The sequence below is a fragment of the Mustela lutreola genome, chromosome 4 (assembly GCF_030435805.1).
Source record: "Mustela lutreola isolate mMusLut2 chromosome 4, mMusLut2.pri, whole genome shotgun sequence".
In the NCBI taxonomy this organism is placed as follows: Eukaryota; Metazoa; Chordata; class Mammalia; order Carnivora; family Mustelidae; genus Mustela; species Mustela lutreola.
In genome coordinates this window covers 51761783-51778260 of record NC_081293.1, presented here as the reverse complement: position 1 = coordinate 51778260, position 16478 = coordinate 51761783, and the positions used below count along the sequence as shown (strand labels likewise).

The following is a 16478-nucleotide window of genomic DNA, read 5'->3' as shown; positions in this document are numbered from 1 at the left end:
AAAAGGAAGGGGGTGGAGAGGGGAACCCATAGACTTAACAGAGACTTAAAAAATAGTCTTTTAAATGGGCAAGACTGTATTGTAGCACCAGGGATATGTTGGTGGTGAAAGTATATGGAAACACAAGGGATTACCATGGATGTCGGGGTAGTGGTGTTTTTTTTTTTTTTTTTTTTTTTTTTTTTTGTAAAGATTTTATTCATTTTTTTTGTCAGACAGAGATCCCAAGTAGACAGAGAGGCAGACAGAGAGAGAGGAGGAAGCAAGCTCCCTGCTGAGCAGAGAGCTGGATGTGGGGCTCGATCCCAGGGCCCTGAGATCATGACCTGAGCCGAAGGCAGAGGCTTAACCCACTGAGCCACCCAGGCGCCCCAGGGTAGTGGTTCCTTGTGAGGGAAAAAGGAGAGGTGACTGGGATGGGACAAATGGAAGGTATTACGGTGTGACTAGCGAACTTCCATTTCTTGATCCTGGGTGATGATTACAAGGGTAGTTCCCTTTCATTAAGCTATATATTGTTTAATATTGTTTTTAAATCTGTGTTTTATTTTTATTGTTGTAGCCATTTTTATTGTTTGCTTGTTTAAGAAAGTGATGGTCTTAAAATGGGAGTCCATGCCTTATGGTATTTGTTTGGAGCTTAGATTTTTGTAACTCTTAAAATGAAAACTTTGATTTATTGGTGGGATAATGATGTTTTTAAAAGCGATACAGTTTTTGTGTGCCTGGGTAGCTGACTTGGCTTAGCTCTGACTCTGGATTTCAGCTTGGGTCATGATCTTGGGGTCATGGGATTAAGCCCCACGTCAAGGCTGCACACTGGGTGTGGAACCTGCTGTAGATTCTCTCCCTCTCCCTCTGTACCTCACCCCCCACACTTCTGCTAGCAGTCTCTCTCTCTAAAAGAAAATAAAAAATAATCAGAAAATAAAAAGTAAAATAAAAAAGTTAGACTTTTCCACTTTTACTGTTTTACAATCAAAATGTGTGTACGGCTATTTGGTGTCTTGGGAGCTTCTCCACATCAGACTTTGCAAGACTAGTTTTATGTGAAGGAAATGTACTGAAATGTACCAGAATCATATCCTCTCAAGTGTCTAGTCTAGTCCATTAGAAAACTCCATTTCTGTGAATTGTGTTTCCACTCTTAAACCTAGAGAAACATAATTGAAGAGTTGTACGTTAACCGAGTGGTGTTAGACTAGTGCATTCAGACAAAGAATGGCTGTGAGGATAGAGGTGGATGGGAGAGAGAACATCATACAGAGAGGCCCAGCAGCTTTGGAAACTCTCAAGTTCCTTGTCTGTCTGTCTGTCTGGCCCTTCTTGCCCTCTCCCCTCTTCCTTCCCTCCCTCTCTTTTCTCTTTCTCTCTTTCTCTCTTTTTTGATTTCAAATGAGGGAAAGCACCACTGTAACTTCCTTCTCCCAGAATGCTGGGGTTTTCAAAGTTCTGGTATTTGGGGCAGATCCTTAGGCACCAGAAACCATGCTTACAGAAGAGAAAAGATGTTAAATGCTAGATTTTAAGAAAGGGAAAGAAAAAGACTAGAGTGTCTTAAAATATGCTGAAAGGAAGTTTTGCTGATTATTTATTGCAAAAAACAGGCTTCCTTCTTCTTAAGATGATGGTTCTCTGTTCATAGATTAGAAGTCCTGCCCTGTGGTTTGCCCAGTGTTGGAGCTTTTCCGCATGAATTTAAGGAAGTTAATGAGATTTTGTTTTTCCTACCAAAGCAGAAGATATGTCTGAGAACTCTTGACAGCCTTCTACCCCTGCAGCTTTTCAAGTTGCATCCAGTTAAAAACTGGAGACCATAATGAACGTTGTTAGTGAGAAAATAAAATGAATGACGTCTGTGAATTTGTTTTGAATGTTGTTTATTTTACCAAATAATTTAGATAAATCTTTCCCGAGGAGGAAGCGAAATCATCGGGTTTCATTAATAATCTGCAGCTTTTCGGAGGATTACTTTGAAATACCTCCCTGACAACTCTTCATAAATTAAGCATAAACTTTCTTTGACCTTATCACACATAATTAAATAGCTATTGAAGGGTTAAACCCAACTAAAAAGCAATTCTGTATCTCCATCCCCATTCTCCTGCAAAATTATACAGGAAGTTTCTTTTGGTTCTCAAGCAGGGTAATTACAAGAGACAGTTACATAATTTACAGTTTCAATCTGCTTGTCCATAATCACACACTTCCACCTACTTGTATATACCCCATGAGTATCTGTCTTGTACTTTGATTTGTAAATGATGATTGCGGTGTGATTGATTGCTTGCAATGTAGCATATTGAATTGATTCTTAAAAATGAACTTTAGCTGTTAACATGTCTATTCGAGTTCCTGTTATTTATGTAGTTTGTGGTTCTTGCGTTCAGCAGTTGCATAGTAGTTTAGAAATTAAACTCCCAGAGCTTTTTTCCTTATTAAATTTAGAAAATGGAGTGTCTCTGCACACCCTGACTAGGAAAGCGCCTGGAACATAGGACACACTCAGCTGCTGAACACAGGACTAAACCACTCCAGTCCTTGGAAAGATGAATGGAGATTCTTTGATTAACAGTGACCCCGCAGTAAAAGGCTCACGGGGATAATACTGTGGCCATAGCTGTGCTGATACTAATATATTGTTACTGAAGGCTCAGCTCTAAGCATTGCTGGCTTTAGGGAGGCAGTGCAGTGGACTTGGAGAAAGGTATCACCTACTCACTGAAGGGCTCGTAATGGGAGTCTTTTAATAAATATTGCCAGGGATGATATTTTATACGTTTGTGTTTCTCCAATAGCTAACATCTAACTCTAGCCACTTTGGGCTCTAAGGTTCCTATAGGATTAAAGGCTGGATACCTAGGTGACACCGAGCTGCTGGCAAACCAGCCAGCCACTTAATGGGGCACCTCATCCCACCACAGCCTGCACATGGGCTGCTGGTCTGCCAGGATGGGCTCATCAGTCACCCAGTGGGGATGCCGCCATTTCGCCATTTACTGCCAGAGGTTTTAAGTGAAAAAAGATGGTTTCGAGTTTTGTAGACCAGTGGGATGGGACTGTTCGTCTAAATGACCTGAAGACAACTGGAGATAGGTTCCCCACCTTACGTTTTCAACATTAATTGATCAGTCAGATTGGGCAATGATCTGTGCTTTGATTTTCGAACGTTATCCCAAAAAATGACAGATTCCCTTTGAAATGTAATTTAAGGACAAAGAAAATCTTTAGAGAGATTTGTATTCCTCACTCGTTCCTTTCTTCAGTATTGCTGTAGGATTGTGTTTGCTGTGTGAAAGCTTATCACTCAGAATTACATTTCTTTGTTCTGTTTTAGAAAATTATAGCTGGTACACACACACACACACACACACACACACACAGAATTTTGGGTAGGTTGTGTGAGTGCCAACAAAAAGGAGAGTTGCTCTTCTAACCGTTCCGATTCCCAGAGTCCCAGAGCTTGGTTCTGAAATCGCGGCAGGGTCCACACTGCTAGAAGCACTTTCCCTTAGTCTGCGGGTAGGATTAGACCAGGCAGCTCGCTGTGAACCACCTCAGCTGCCTCCACAGAACCTCAGCCTCGTTGTGGCTTTTATTAGTTTATCTAAGGAAAAGTTCAATTATAACGTTCCAACAACCAGAGAATGGTCTTACAGGTGAGGCACTAAAAGCAGCTCTTTACTTGGACCAGATGCTTCATTTGAAGTGCATACGTGTTGAATGTGATGTTAAAATCTTACAACTTCTCAATGGTAAATTCTTGTTACCAGGATTTTGTTGCTTAGGCGTGAACATTTTATCCAGGTCTTACCTTGGAAGAATTAAATTTGTTTCTGAAATAGTTTTTTGGATTGAAAAGTGGACTTTTGCCTGTTTATAGTAGAAAGGAAATAATTTTAAAATGCCAAATTACTTCATCTTAAAAATGTTTTGTGTTTGAAAATTTTCCTAAAACTTGCCAGAATTTAAAAGTGGTTTGAGCTGTGGAAAATCAAAAATGTCAAAGAGGAAGGCATTATTTTGACATGTCTTTCTAATTTCTGTCACTTTAAAGGCCATGGTCCTAGTACTTTCTCTATACCTAACTAGAGGTGCCTCCGGGTGATGGGTCAGAGCTTAAAGTTAGATTGGTAATAAGCAGTGGGCTTCGTGAAGAATGTGTTTCCATCCCAGTTATATTTAAGGGAAGATCTTTTTGAAAATCCTGCCCCAAATGGTTTAGTTTGGGAATAAGTGATATTGACAGATCTCTTCCTCCGTGACCATTTCAGCCTTTGTCAGAGGTGCCTCATTTTCATAACAAAGAAATTGAGAGGCTCGGTCTATTTCGTATGTGATCATCTTCTTAGAGAAATTATGTTCTTCTAGTACACCAGACCAGAACCTTGCTGGTGTGTTAACATGCCATATGTCTACAAATACTCCTCAGTTAAACCTCTGAAGAAAGAAAACTCCTTTGTGAAGTCTGTCCCTCTTTACCAAGTGACCATCTCCTCCCTTTAGTCTCAATCCTTAGGTGACTCCGTTTTCCCCAAGATTGACTTTCTACTTGGATTTCTCATCGGCCAACACTGCTACTGCCACAGCCCTTTGGGGTGGCAGTAGTGGAGCAGTGGGACCGGTGTCACACCCCTGTTTAACATTCTGGCCATGGTAGAGTCCTCAGGACCCTCTGCTTAATACATCCCATAATACATGTCCATGACCAGTTTGGCCGGAGATAAACAGGAGTTGAGATTGGGTAGGATACAGACATCTGTGGTTTTTGAAAGCCCCTAAGTGATTCTGATGGATAGCCAGGTTGAGAAGCATTGGGCTAGACTAGAGGATAAAGAAAGGATAACTAGAGCCATCCTCAATGAATTAGATTATCCATTATAAAAAATACCATTGACTCATTTTTGGCCTGTGACTATCTCACAGAGGTCTGTCTCTGGCCCTGGTCATCCCCAACTCAGAAGCTCGTTCACAGGTGTTCGCCCTCCTCAACACAAGGGCACCACAGAGGGAGGAGCGTCCCCTTTCCTGCTGCCTGATGCCCTATTTGTGGGTTCATATAATAGGTGAGTTTCTATATTCCGCGGGTGACTGACACACAGAATGACCACCTTCTTCACTCCCAGTCACAGAATCATGGAACTTTTCTGGTAAGTTCCAGCATGGTCTGTAGGTTTTTGCACAGACACACAGCAGCGTGGGGTCGTGCCCCTACCATATGCTCTTCCCCAGGGAGAGGAAGGAGGCGGGTGCCCGGTTCAGTGAGAGACCAGTGTTGCCTCCACATAACTGAGCCAGACCTCAGCATCCTGAGCAGTTTGCTCAGGAGCTTGAGAGAAGGGAGATCTTAAAAGGGGGCCTAGATAGACACAGTCTGGTACGTGACCCAGAGCAGCCAGCCTTCCATCCCCCCAAAGACCCGCTGTCTCCTTCCTCTGTCTCAGACCATTTTCCCAGGGACAAACTTGGGTCTTCTAGAACATTTGGGTCTTTGTTTCATCTGTCCTGGGAATGTCTCTGGGTACCTCTGACGCCCTCAAGCAATCATTGTTATTGTGGTTTGAAGGCCTTGCTGTTTTCTGAGGATAGTCCTTGAAGTTAAGGACTTAAGGGCCAAAGGGAATTTGGGGGAGCACAGAACTGTGCTTGCTGTGAACTGTAGTTGCCAGTTTCTTAAGATCATTCCTGAGGCAGAATACGTTGTGTTTTTTTTCATGGCTGCTTTCTTTAATTAAATTTATATTTGGGTGGTTAGCTGGGGATTAGGGAGAGGAGAGGAGAACTTTTGTCTAAGGCGTTGGAGTAAATGGATGATTTTTAGGTGCCTAAGTCAAAAGTAGGAAAACAGAGGTGGATCTTCTTAATCTGATTTTGTAGAGCAGTCTGCCTTCTTCCTTCTGTCTACATTCTCTTCCATGTTTTCTTTCTTCCCCTACATTAAGTACATCTAGTCACCCAAATGATCCCCTTGAGGTTTCATTCATTCATTATTTTGAATAACTATAGTAGCTAACACGTAGCGTTTCAATAACGTGCCAAGCATGGTTCTGCATACTTTACATTTATGCATTTAATTCTGATGACATCCCTAAGAGAAAGGTACGATTATTCTCCAGATTTTATGGATGGGGGACCTGAAGCATAGAGAGATTAAATAACTTGGCCAGCCAAGGTCACATAGTTGGTACATAGTGGACCCTGGATTCCATTCCAGGTGGTCTGGTTCTAGCACCTTTGCTCTTAAGCAACCTGTAGTCCCTCGTATGACTGTCCTACTATCTTTTTAATAAGTGCCATATTGTTTTAAAATACCTGTGGCCTTGTTGCCCAAGTTTTAAAAATTCTTGTCATTTTTTTATTTAATGTGGATGGTCTCAAAAGTATGGTCCAGGAACTCTGGGGGATCCCTAAGGCCTCTTAGGGAGTCCGCAAGGTCATAACTATTTTCAAAGTAATACTAAGATGCTACTTGTACTTTGCACTCTTATGAGTGTGCATTGGAGTTTTCAAGTAATTTCATGACCTGTGATATCAAACAGATTGAATACCAAAGCAGATATGAGAATGTAGCTTTTCTCTTAAACCACAAATAGTAAAGAGATTTACAGAAAAATGCAAAACAGCATCACCCTCTTTTTTTGGTTTGTTTGTTTTGGCATTTTGGAAAATACAATTTTTTTCATATGAAATTGTTAACACATGGGGCACCTGGGTGGCTCAGTGGGTTGGTTAAAGCCTCTGCCTTCGGCTCAGGTCATGATCCCAGGGTCCTGGGATCCAGCCCCGCATCGGGCTCTCTGCTCTGTGGGGAGCCTGCTTCTCCCCCCTCTCTCTGCCTGCCTCTCTGCCTACTTGTGATCTCTGTCAAATAAATAAATAAAATCTTCAAAAAAAAAAATGTTAACACCTAATGGGTTTATTGGTCCTTAAGGAATTAATAAATAAATATTTTTCAAATTTCTCTATAAAATTAATAGGTATAGCTCTTATGAATGGAAGCTCTAAAATAATTTTTTATGTACAAAGAGGTCTCAAGACCAAAGAACTTGAGAACTAGTGATTGAATGTAGAAACCCTTGCAATTCAAGCATGGCCCGAGTTCCATAGCATAGGAACTTGTTAGAAATGCAAAATCTCAGGCCCCATCCCCGACCTACCAAGTCAGAGCTCAGTTGTAGTGACAGGTGATTGCACAATGATGGTTAAGAAGTACAGACGTAAAATTTATGGACAGAGCCACTCAGCAAATCAGTGACCTCTTGCTGAATTTCTGTCTGGGGCTTTGGAGATTTTTGTCCCCAGTTTTCTGCCATCAAGTTGCTGAGTGAGGTCTCCTTGCCCATCGAGGCTCTTTAGTCCCACTGTCTACCCAGGGGCTCTCCTCCTGCAAAAGGCGGTTTTCACATCCACATCAAAAGCAGCTCCCCAGTAGAGGTGATAGCGGCTCTCCTCCCATCTGTGTGCTCAAAGTCACCTGGAGGGCTTCTTAAAGCAGAAGTGCTGGGTCGTGCCCCCGGTGATTCTGGTTCATAGGTCTGAGAATTTGCAGTTCCAGCAAGTTGCCAGAGGATGCGGATACTGCCGGTCTGGGAGGCCAGTCTCTGAAAACCACTGGTGGATAGGAAGTAGACAGAGAAGCCTGTAGAAAAGTCCAGCAATATTTATTCAAATTGTTTTATAAGCATTTCAGACCCATAGAATTATGGGAGAGAGGTCACATTTCACATTCTGAAACCAGTCTCTTAAAGTATAAAATAATTCAGAAATCCAAAATTTCCCTTTCTGTTAGGGATACATTTATATCTTCTAATAAATGGAAAATAGTAAGAAATCTGGCAGGACATGGGTCATTTGGAACACTCCGGTTCTCTGAAAACAGTAGGAAGACTAAGGTTCAGCTTCCTTCCTTACTAATTGCAAAACCACCACGAGATTTCAGCAAGCAGACATAAATAGCCTGTCAGGTTCATTTATCACTGTTTAAACTGATAACACGCCATTCATCCACTTGGTCACAGAGCTGCTTAACCCCAGAAACCAGTAACAGATGAGCAGAGACCAGTGAATTTCAGTCCCTAGTCACGAGATACATTGTTAGAGCCATCAGATTTCCTCCGCTCCAGAGCTGCCATAAATCGTGGCCTGGTGTCAGTTCCCAGGCTTGCAGACCCAGTGCTGTCTAGTGATAGGAACCTTTCAGCAAGGTTTGCTGAGCTAAACAGGTGTCTGATGAAAGGTGTATAATCCTCGAAGATTATCTTACCCTAAAAGCAGCTAGTAACCCCAGATGCACATAATCCAGACAGATGGGAATTGGGAGTAGCTTGCCAAAGTTCACACTTTGTACTTGAGGAAGTTCGTATGTTTTGGTTCCAGATGGTAGAAGATGAAGGTGTGCAAAATGAGGGGTGGCTGCCTTTGTGTGGGGGGGGGGGGGGGAATCCTTATCCATGAACATTATTCTACTTCTGGTCCAGTGTACAATTTTGAAATATTACTAGTTTAAAAGGAAGGAATGTTTCATATTAAACAAGGGTTAACCTTCCAGTTAATATGCTGGGAGCTGAATTAATTTGGGAATTTAGGTCTGTAAAAACAAATCTTGACCTTGTCTAGATAGCTCTCTCCTTATCCTAATAGATCTGTCTACACAAAGGCAACTTTCTACTTTTTCCCCTCTCCCTAGAATGGAGTTAACCATTTCAAACACAAGGAATGGGGCTAGTTACCATGAGAATTGATTCTTACTACAAGTAGGTCAGCCTTCAGGGAAGCGAGGTAAATTGGGGTCCTATGCAGTCAATACAGTTTAGAAATGCTACTTTTTGCCGACAACACATTGTTCTTAACTTTCCCCTTAAGAAAACACTTTGGTAATCTTTTTTTTTTTTTTAAGATTTTATTTATTTATTTGACAGAAGAGAGAGATCACAAGTAGGCAGAGAAGCAGGCAGAGAGAGAGAGAGGAGGAAGCAGGCTTCCTGCTGAGCAGAGAGCCCGATGCAGGACTCGATCCTGGGACCCCGAGATCATGACCTAAGCCGAAGGCTCAACCCACTGAGCCACCCAGGTGCCCCAACACTTCGGTAATCTTTTGATTGAAGTGTGTGGTCCATACACTGAAACTCAGACTTCATCTTCCTTTGGATAAGTTGTTGCAGTAAAGCAAAAGAGAAAACCAGCTTTCAACTGTATGGAGATAGTTGATGTGGGTGAGGGGCTTATGGGCCAGTCAGTTTCCAATTACAAGTCTCCTGATCACAGAAAAAAGTGTTCACCAGCACCTCTGGCTCACAGACAATTTAAAGGGAATAATTTCACCAGCAATTAATTATATTGCAGCTACTGGGATTTGTCCTCCAAACACCACTTTGTTTTTAGCCTGAACAGCCAGGTTCCCCAAGGGGGATAGTTCAGGTTTTCTGATTGAAAGTATCCTCAGTTAAGGAAAGGTGTTTGGGCACCGTGGGAATCTGTTCACCAGGGGTGTATTGTACTTGTTTCAGATCTTCAGGATAATATACCAGCTTCCAAGATAAGTGCTTTTTATTTCCCTGCATCTTAGATCAGTTATTCAGAATCTTTTGGTAAGTTAAATGTAAGAGCTGTAACATAAACCACCATATCACTGTAATAAACAATCTTAATGTTCTTACAAAAATTATTCTGTCAGTTGGATATGTAGTAATTATGAATTGAGGAGCCTAGAAAAAGGAGAAGGAAACAAAAGATAGCAGGAAATTCATTTTTTAAGTCATTTACATGTTACAAAGGTCAGAGTGGGGGGGGGGGGGCGCCTGGGTGGCTCAGTGGGTTAAGTATCCAACCCTTGGTTTCGGCTCAGGTCATGATGTTGCGGTTGTGGAATCGAGCCCCATGGAGAGTGCGCTTCAGATTCACTCTCCCTGTCCCTTTCATTCTCTCTCTCTCTCTCTCTCTCTCAAATAAATAAATAAATAAATATCAAATCTTGGAAGGGAAGAAAGAAAAAACAAAGGTCAGATTAGTGAAGTGCTACCAGCTACAACTTTCTTGAGGGAAAGTGCCTCCTGCAGGGGAAGTTTCAGTACTGTATCAACCTGGTGCATCTGTAGAGTAGACAACTTTGTGTTCTAAGCTATACATTTTAACATACTACATGTGATTTCACTTAAGTAGTAAGGGATCAGAAATTGACCTTTGGTCGTTTTGATTGTGGAAATGGATTCCGTTTAATTTTAAAATGTCCCCTTCAGGAGGAGACCATGGACTTCTAAATGACTTTCAGCTTAAGTACAAGATCCTTTCGTTGGGACAAGCTCCTTGAGGGTCTCCTGAGCCAGAGAAAAGAATCTACCTCCAGGGAATGTAGTGATACCTTTAGACCATAGCTTGTGTGGTCCCAAACATTGGTGCCCAGCATCCCTGAAATCCTGCTTGATGTTTCCAGGTGGGAGTTTTGGTGTACGATTTTTTTCTCCCCGGCGCGCAGGAGAGTATCACCTGCTGGCAGATGTTGGTAGTCTTCCTGCCGTGTGGCCTTCCCTGGGTGCATTGTACGGGTGCTTGTGGTGAAAGTCCGTGCGCTTAGCAGGCTCCCTGTACGCGTGCGCAGCGGGGCTTGGTGCCCTGCCGCTGCCTCCCCAGCCCACCTCGGGCCACAGGACTCTGCCGTGGCAGTAGCAGCCACAGACCACACACTGTGTCCACGTTGGGGGTCCCCGGAGACCGCCACTTATCGTGGTGGGACTCACAGGTGCTGTAAAGTTTATGCTGAAATGCTCTCCACAGACTCCAGGATGCCTGAGAGTTGCAGGGACCTGAGCGGTTCAGGCTGAGGACCTGATAAAGGAGTGTTCATACTACCTCGGGGTGAAAACGTGAACAGCTGTGTAGAATAGGTTTTGGGGAGGATTCTAGCTGAGCCCAGGGTAGCGATTGAGGGAAGAAAAGACAGAACAAAGAAACCCACGTGCTCCTGGGCAAGGTTGCTCGTAGCAGTGGAGAATAGAAGGTAGGACGGGCACTGTCGCCTTCTTACTGCTTTGGTTGTACAGAAATCTTCCTGCTGGGCAGCGGGAGTGGGTGGGGCTCTGTGGCCCTAACTGTGGGGTTCAGATAAGAACCAGTGAGGGACTAGGGAATTTCACAGTCACTGCAGGAGACTTTTAACTGTGGGATCTCGTGATCACAGGGGCAGTAGTTCCATAGCTTGGATACTGTGGTCTTCTTCCCCCAACACAGGCACAGAGCTGGGTCCTCCATCCAGCAGGGTGAATTGCTGAGCATGTGCCAAGCACTTGGGAGGCAGGTGATGGACGTGCCAGTTATCTGTGGTGGGAGGTCTGGGCACCCTTTGTACTTGAGCGGCAGAGCCCTCTTCTCCAAACTGACAGGGCACGATCTGGGCTGGATTGAGCACCGAGGTCGTCACTGTTAGCATTCCTGACACACTGCTCCTGACTGCCCCTCTGTGCAGCTGAATGACGTGTCGACAGCGGCTTGACTGGAAAATGTTGTGCTTGTTTGCATTCAATCAACTACGTTACACTTAAACTTGAGTTAAGGAGACAAATAAGTCAAAAGACTTCAGGAAAGCCTAAAGTTAAATATATGCTTGTTCTTTATAATGACATTCAGATTAAAACCGTCAAAATGCGAAATGCTGTGGTTACACCCCTCTAGGGTCAGACTGGATTTCTTGTTCTCTTCTTTCTGCATTATCTGCAGTGATTTTGAGAGCCAGGAGAATGCATCAGAGGCCTGATTTCTTCTTCTAAGAAAAAAATCCAAAATTGAGAAAATTCTTGAGACTGCAGCCATTTTGGAAATGTAGATAAAGAAGATTTGGGTGGTTTACAGAGCACCATGATTTTGTAATTGCTGCCACCTACTGTATGTGGCTGATGTTTGTTTAAATTTAGGAAGCTCATGAAGGTGAGGCTATTGAAATCGATAATTAGAGCAAGGTAGACATCATTAGTTTATAGCATTTCTTCTCTCCTCCGTAAGTGGTTCTTAATTACCAAGACAGCTGCCAGCTTTCATTCATAACCTTCAAGTGGATTTGAAGTTCTAAATCATTTTAAAGTCCCTTTGCCAAGGAACCTTCACCATAACGCTGTAGAGTGCACATTCAGAAGCTCATTGTGCTCAGGGATTTTCTGAATATACATGAAACAGTTAGTTCTAAGGAGGTTGTTTTGTTCTAATTTGTAGAAGCAGCGTTCTGGGGTTGGATTATAAATTAATTTACATGAAAGGAGTGAAAGTAGCGCTAGTGAAGCTGATACGAGTTGCAGCAGTTGACTTGAAAGACATTCTCTCCTTAGTCCTGCAACAAAGCTTCAGATCAGCCGACTAGTTAAATGTAACAAGCAATATAGAATCCCGAGTCAACAGAGACCCTTCTCCTTTATTAAGACCCAGCTGTCAAAGGGTCATTAGGTCCTTCCTGCGGAAAACAACTTGCCCATTAATGTTTGGGGTGATCCCTCGACAGGCTTTCAGAGTAAGTGCCTGACATTTCTTTTTTTGAAAGAATCTAAAGCTGGTGGGAAACTTGGATGTTGAAATTGATCAGAAGTAACATCCTCAACCTGGGCTTTGTTAAATATGCCGTGACCCGTATTTGGAACACTGCTGCTGGCTATGGAAATGGACTTACAGTGCTACTACAAAAGGCTCAGTAGCATAAACTTGATGGAGATCAGATCACTATAACCGAGAAGGATCGCATATGTGAAGTCTGATGTGCTGTTTTTACCTTGTGGCTACTTACATTTTTCCAAGTGGCCCGTTCCAATGTCTGAAAACACCACATTGAGGTCAACTTTGGCTTTTTCTGCCCTAGGCTATTTGCTTTCTAGAAGAGAGGGCCAAGCAGGGTCTCCTGAGAAGCCACTCTCCGATCTGGGCCGCCTCTCCTACCTGGCCTACTGGAAGAGTGTCATCTTAGAATATCTCTACCGCCACCAGGAGAGGCACATCAGTATCAAGGCCATCAGCAGAGCCACGGGCATGTGCCCCCATGACATCGCCACCACTCTGCAGCACCTCCACATGATTGACAAGCGGGATGGCAGGTGAGTACGAAATGCCTGGGCCTCGTTGGCGGCCTCTCAAGCAGCTTACTCCAGTAAGGGTCCCTGGCATTAGAGGGATACATTCTGGTTTAAGATAAGAGATTGATCGAAAGTATTATCAAAACCTTTCTCCTAAATAGAAAACAGGAAGTGATACTTTTTTGCTGGTCGGATTTCCATTTGCCATACCTTTCCATTGACGAGCTTTCTCATCAGTCACACCCTGGGTAATAGTGCTAGCATTGGTCAACATGTGAAGGTGAAATAAAATTTCAGCTTTCGATTGCACTTTGTTCTGCTTCATCGCATTGCAGATTTGTCATCATTAGAAGGGAAAAGTTGATACTGGGCCACATGGAAAAGCTGAAAACCTGTTCCCGGACCAATGAACTTGATCCAGAAAGTCTAAGGTGGACCCCAATTTTAATTTCTAATGCTGCAGTTTCTGAAGAGGAGCGAGAAGCTGAGAAAGAGGTAATGATTGGCTTCATCTGCCTAAGTTGTGTGACTTCAATCTTGCAGGATTCTTAAGCTAGGAAAGTCATTACCATCGTTGTCAAAGGCTTGGTTATGTAGAGAGAGCTTGTGAAATGATATGGCACTAATTTATCCTAACTGAGGTTGCATGGTAAGACATGATAATTTTATTGAATTGAGTATGAAAAATGAAACATTTATCATTGATCACAAAGCAGCATTTTTCACTACGGACAGCATGTAATCAGATCACATTTGGTGCTGAGCTCCAAGGCTGCAATGTCAATCGATTCTTTGTGTTTATGAACTTGCTTAAAGTGCTCCATGCCAGTGAGCATGTAATGTAGTGATAAAGGACTCAGATCAATTCGCTGCATCATTAATACTGCTAAATATCCCATGAAACCCAATCTTCTTTGATTTGTTATCCTAACTGATGCAAAAGAGTCCTGAGATGTTGCAGCTGGAATGTTGCTTGGCTGGCTGGCTGACTATCCTGGTCAGAAATGACTTAACAGATCCTTTGCCTTTGATCCTTGGAGACTCTGGCTTAACTGCCCTTTCTCTGGCCAACCATTCTACCCTCCCTGCCCCCCCTTAGGCTGAGCGGCTAATGGAACAAGCTAGCTGCTGGGAAAAGGAGGAGCAAGAAATCCTTTCCTCTAGAGCGAACAGTAGGCAATCACCTGCAAAAGTACAATCGAAAAATAAATATTTGCATTCCCCGGAGAGCCGGACAGTGGCAGGGGAGCGAGGGCAGCTGATGGAGCTGTCTAAAGATAGCAGTGAAGAAGAGGAGGAGGAGGAAGAGGAGGAAGAGGAGGAAGAGGAAGAGGAGGAAGAAGAGGAAGAAGAAGAGGAGGAGGAGGAGGAGGAGGACGAAGAAGAAAATATTCAGAGTTCTCCTCCAAGATTGACTAAACCACAATCAGTTGCCATAAAGAGAAAGGTATGTGTCTGTTTAGATTCGCAGTCTGTGTCCGCTTCAATCAAATCTTGTCATTGTAAGCAATCTATTAGCATTTGTTTCACTCTCTGTTCTTTAGGTGTAGTTTATTTGTACTTGGCCCTGCTGATCATATATCATCATCGTTTATCTTACAGTCATGATTGGGTTTACTTTTTTGTGAGGTTTGTTAGTGCTGGGACAGGAAAACGGGGATAGGCAGGCTTCCTCGTCTCGGAGTTACTGCCACCTGCTGGTTTGTGGGACTAGAGTTAGTCAGACTTCCGGAGCAGAAAAGGGCCCTGGAGAGCACTTAAACCACCCTTCAGTGCATTTTGATGAAAACACCAAGGCCTAAGGAGGCTAGGAGACTTGTCCAAGGTCACATAATTCCTTAAGAGACGGAGCCAGAACCAGATGAGTACCCTGACTCCCAAGTCCAGTGCCCCGATAACTATTTCTTTTTCGTATTCCTGGCATAGAATAAGAAGGTGAGGTATTTCGGGCTCTCCATGCAGATACTGATACTTGGCATTTGTGGCCAAGTCACAGTGCTGAAATTTTCGTAGCCTGGTGGCCTCTCTAAATATAGCTTGTGCAGAAAGTAAAAAATTAATTTTGTTCTTAGGTAATAAATTGTTCAACCCAGATCTGATATCTTTGTCTTCAGTATCTGTGACATAGTGAGGAACCAGCTATTGTTAGGATAGCCAAGACTTAGAAATAACACAAGTTGGGGCTCTGCCCCAAGGTCATCTGCCTACTGTGTCTCAAAGAACCCTCGGTCCTAACTCACAGCCTGGTGGGCTGTTAGTGGAGGGGCAGCTGCAGCGACAGGGGTAGAAAAGAGCATCCCAGAAAGTAAACTGCAGGCTTGGGAGTCATCTTTGGATTTCTTACAAGGAAAATGTATTCAGGTGTTACGTACTACAAAAGAAATTTGTCTTAAAAACCTCAAAAACCAGAATTACCCAAAGCATGATACGGATTCCCGTCATATAAATGGATTCCGTCTGGAAAAAATCAGTTCTTTATATTGGGTGAATTCTAGTGGGTTAGGGAGGACAGGCTGACCGGGGGTGTTAATAACCATAAATGGTAAATTACAGAATATGATTATCAGGTTTACATGTGAACGTTCAGAGAGTTAATGTGAGCCAACAGTCTTTGATACAGTTTATTTAGAGTTTGAGTTTTAACCAAGCATGTTGAACCTTCTTTGCAAAGTATTATAAATCATTTTTCAGGTCTTATTGACAGATTACATTTTAGCAGCAAATGGGCTATTCCTGTGTTTTAATTTTGCCTCATTAAATACTTTTTTGCTCGGGCGAAAGTATTTTATAATTGCTATTATGAAGAGTCAACTGTGCCAGCCTGTGGTGCAATTAGGAAAAAAAAAATTGTGTCTTAAATAGATGAGACGGATTTCACGTGTGTCTTCATTTTTTAGATGCCTCTGTAATATACTTTATAGAGTTAACGTGTTGCTGACATCCATGCAGTCATCAGCACGTGACTCTAAACATTTTAAATAGAATAATTCTTTCTTCTAGACCACTGTCCTCTTCCCCTTTTCCTCATTCTGAAGTCCTGTGAAATGGGAACCGAGTTTAGCCCTGTACACCGTCAGATCTCCTTCGCGTATAGCAAGTGCTCTGTGAACAGTTACTGGGTATTAGATGAGTGACCCAGTGGCTAGTCAATTATTGCCACATTTCTGGAGACTCTGTGTCCGTGATGACTGAATAGCGATGATGCACAGAATATTGGAGTCTGCAAGTACCACTGGAAAATGGATGTTAGAAAAGCAAACCTTCGGTTTTAAAAATCTACAGTTAAGCTGAGGCGATGTTCCCTCTCAAAGCATCTTCTTGAGTAAACAACTGTTTTATTTGGAAAACACTTGCCTGTGTACTTAGAGCCCAGGAGGGATGTTAAACATCACAGGGAAGGTTAAGTACAAAGGCATTAGAGAAACCTCTACGTGT

At 42.9% G+C, this 16478-nt stretch overlaps 1 protein-coding gene across 5 annotated transcripts in view; it reads left to right on the top strand.

Moving 5' to 3' along the window:
- The window catches only part of KAT6B (lysine acetyltransferase 6B), a 188790-nt gene that overhangs the window by 166139 nt on the left and 6173 nt on the right, over positions 1-16478 (top strand). For all 5 annotated transcript variants that reach the window (XM_059169836.1, XM_059169835.1, XM_059169834.1 and 2 more), the window contains exons 14-16: positions 12833-13064; positions 13379-13538; positions 14143-14490. In XM_059169836.1, coding sequence (XP_059025819.1) covers positions 12833-13064; positions 13379-13538; positions 14143-14490 — 740 coding nt within the window. The remainder of the gene's footprint in view (positions 1-12832; positions 13065-13378; positions 13539-14142; positions 14491-16478) is intronic.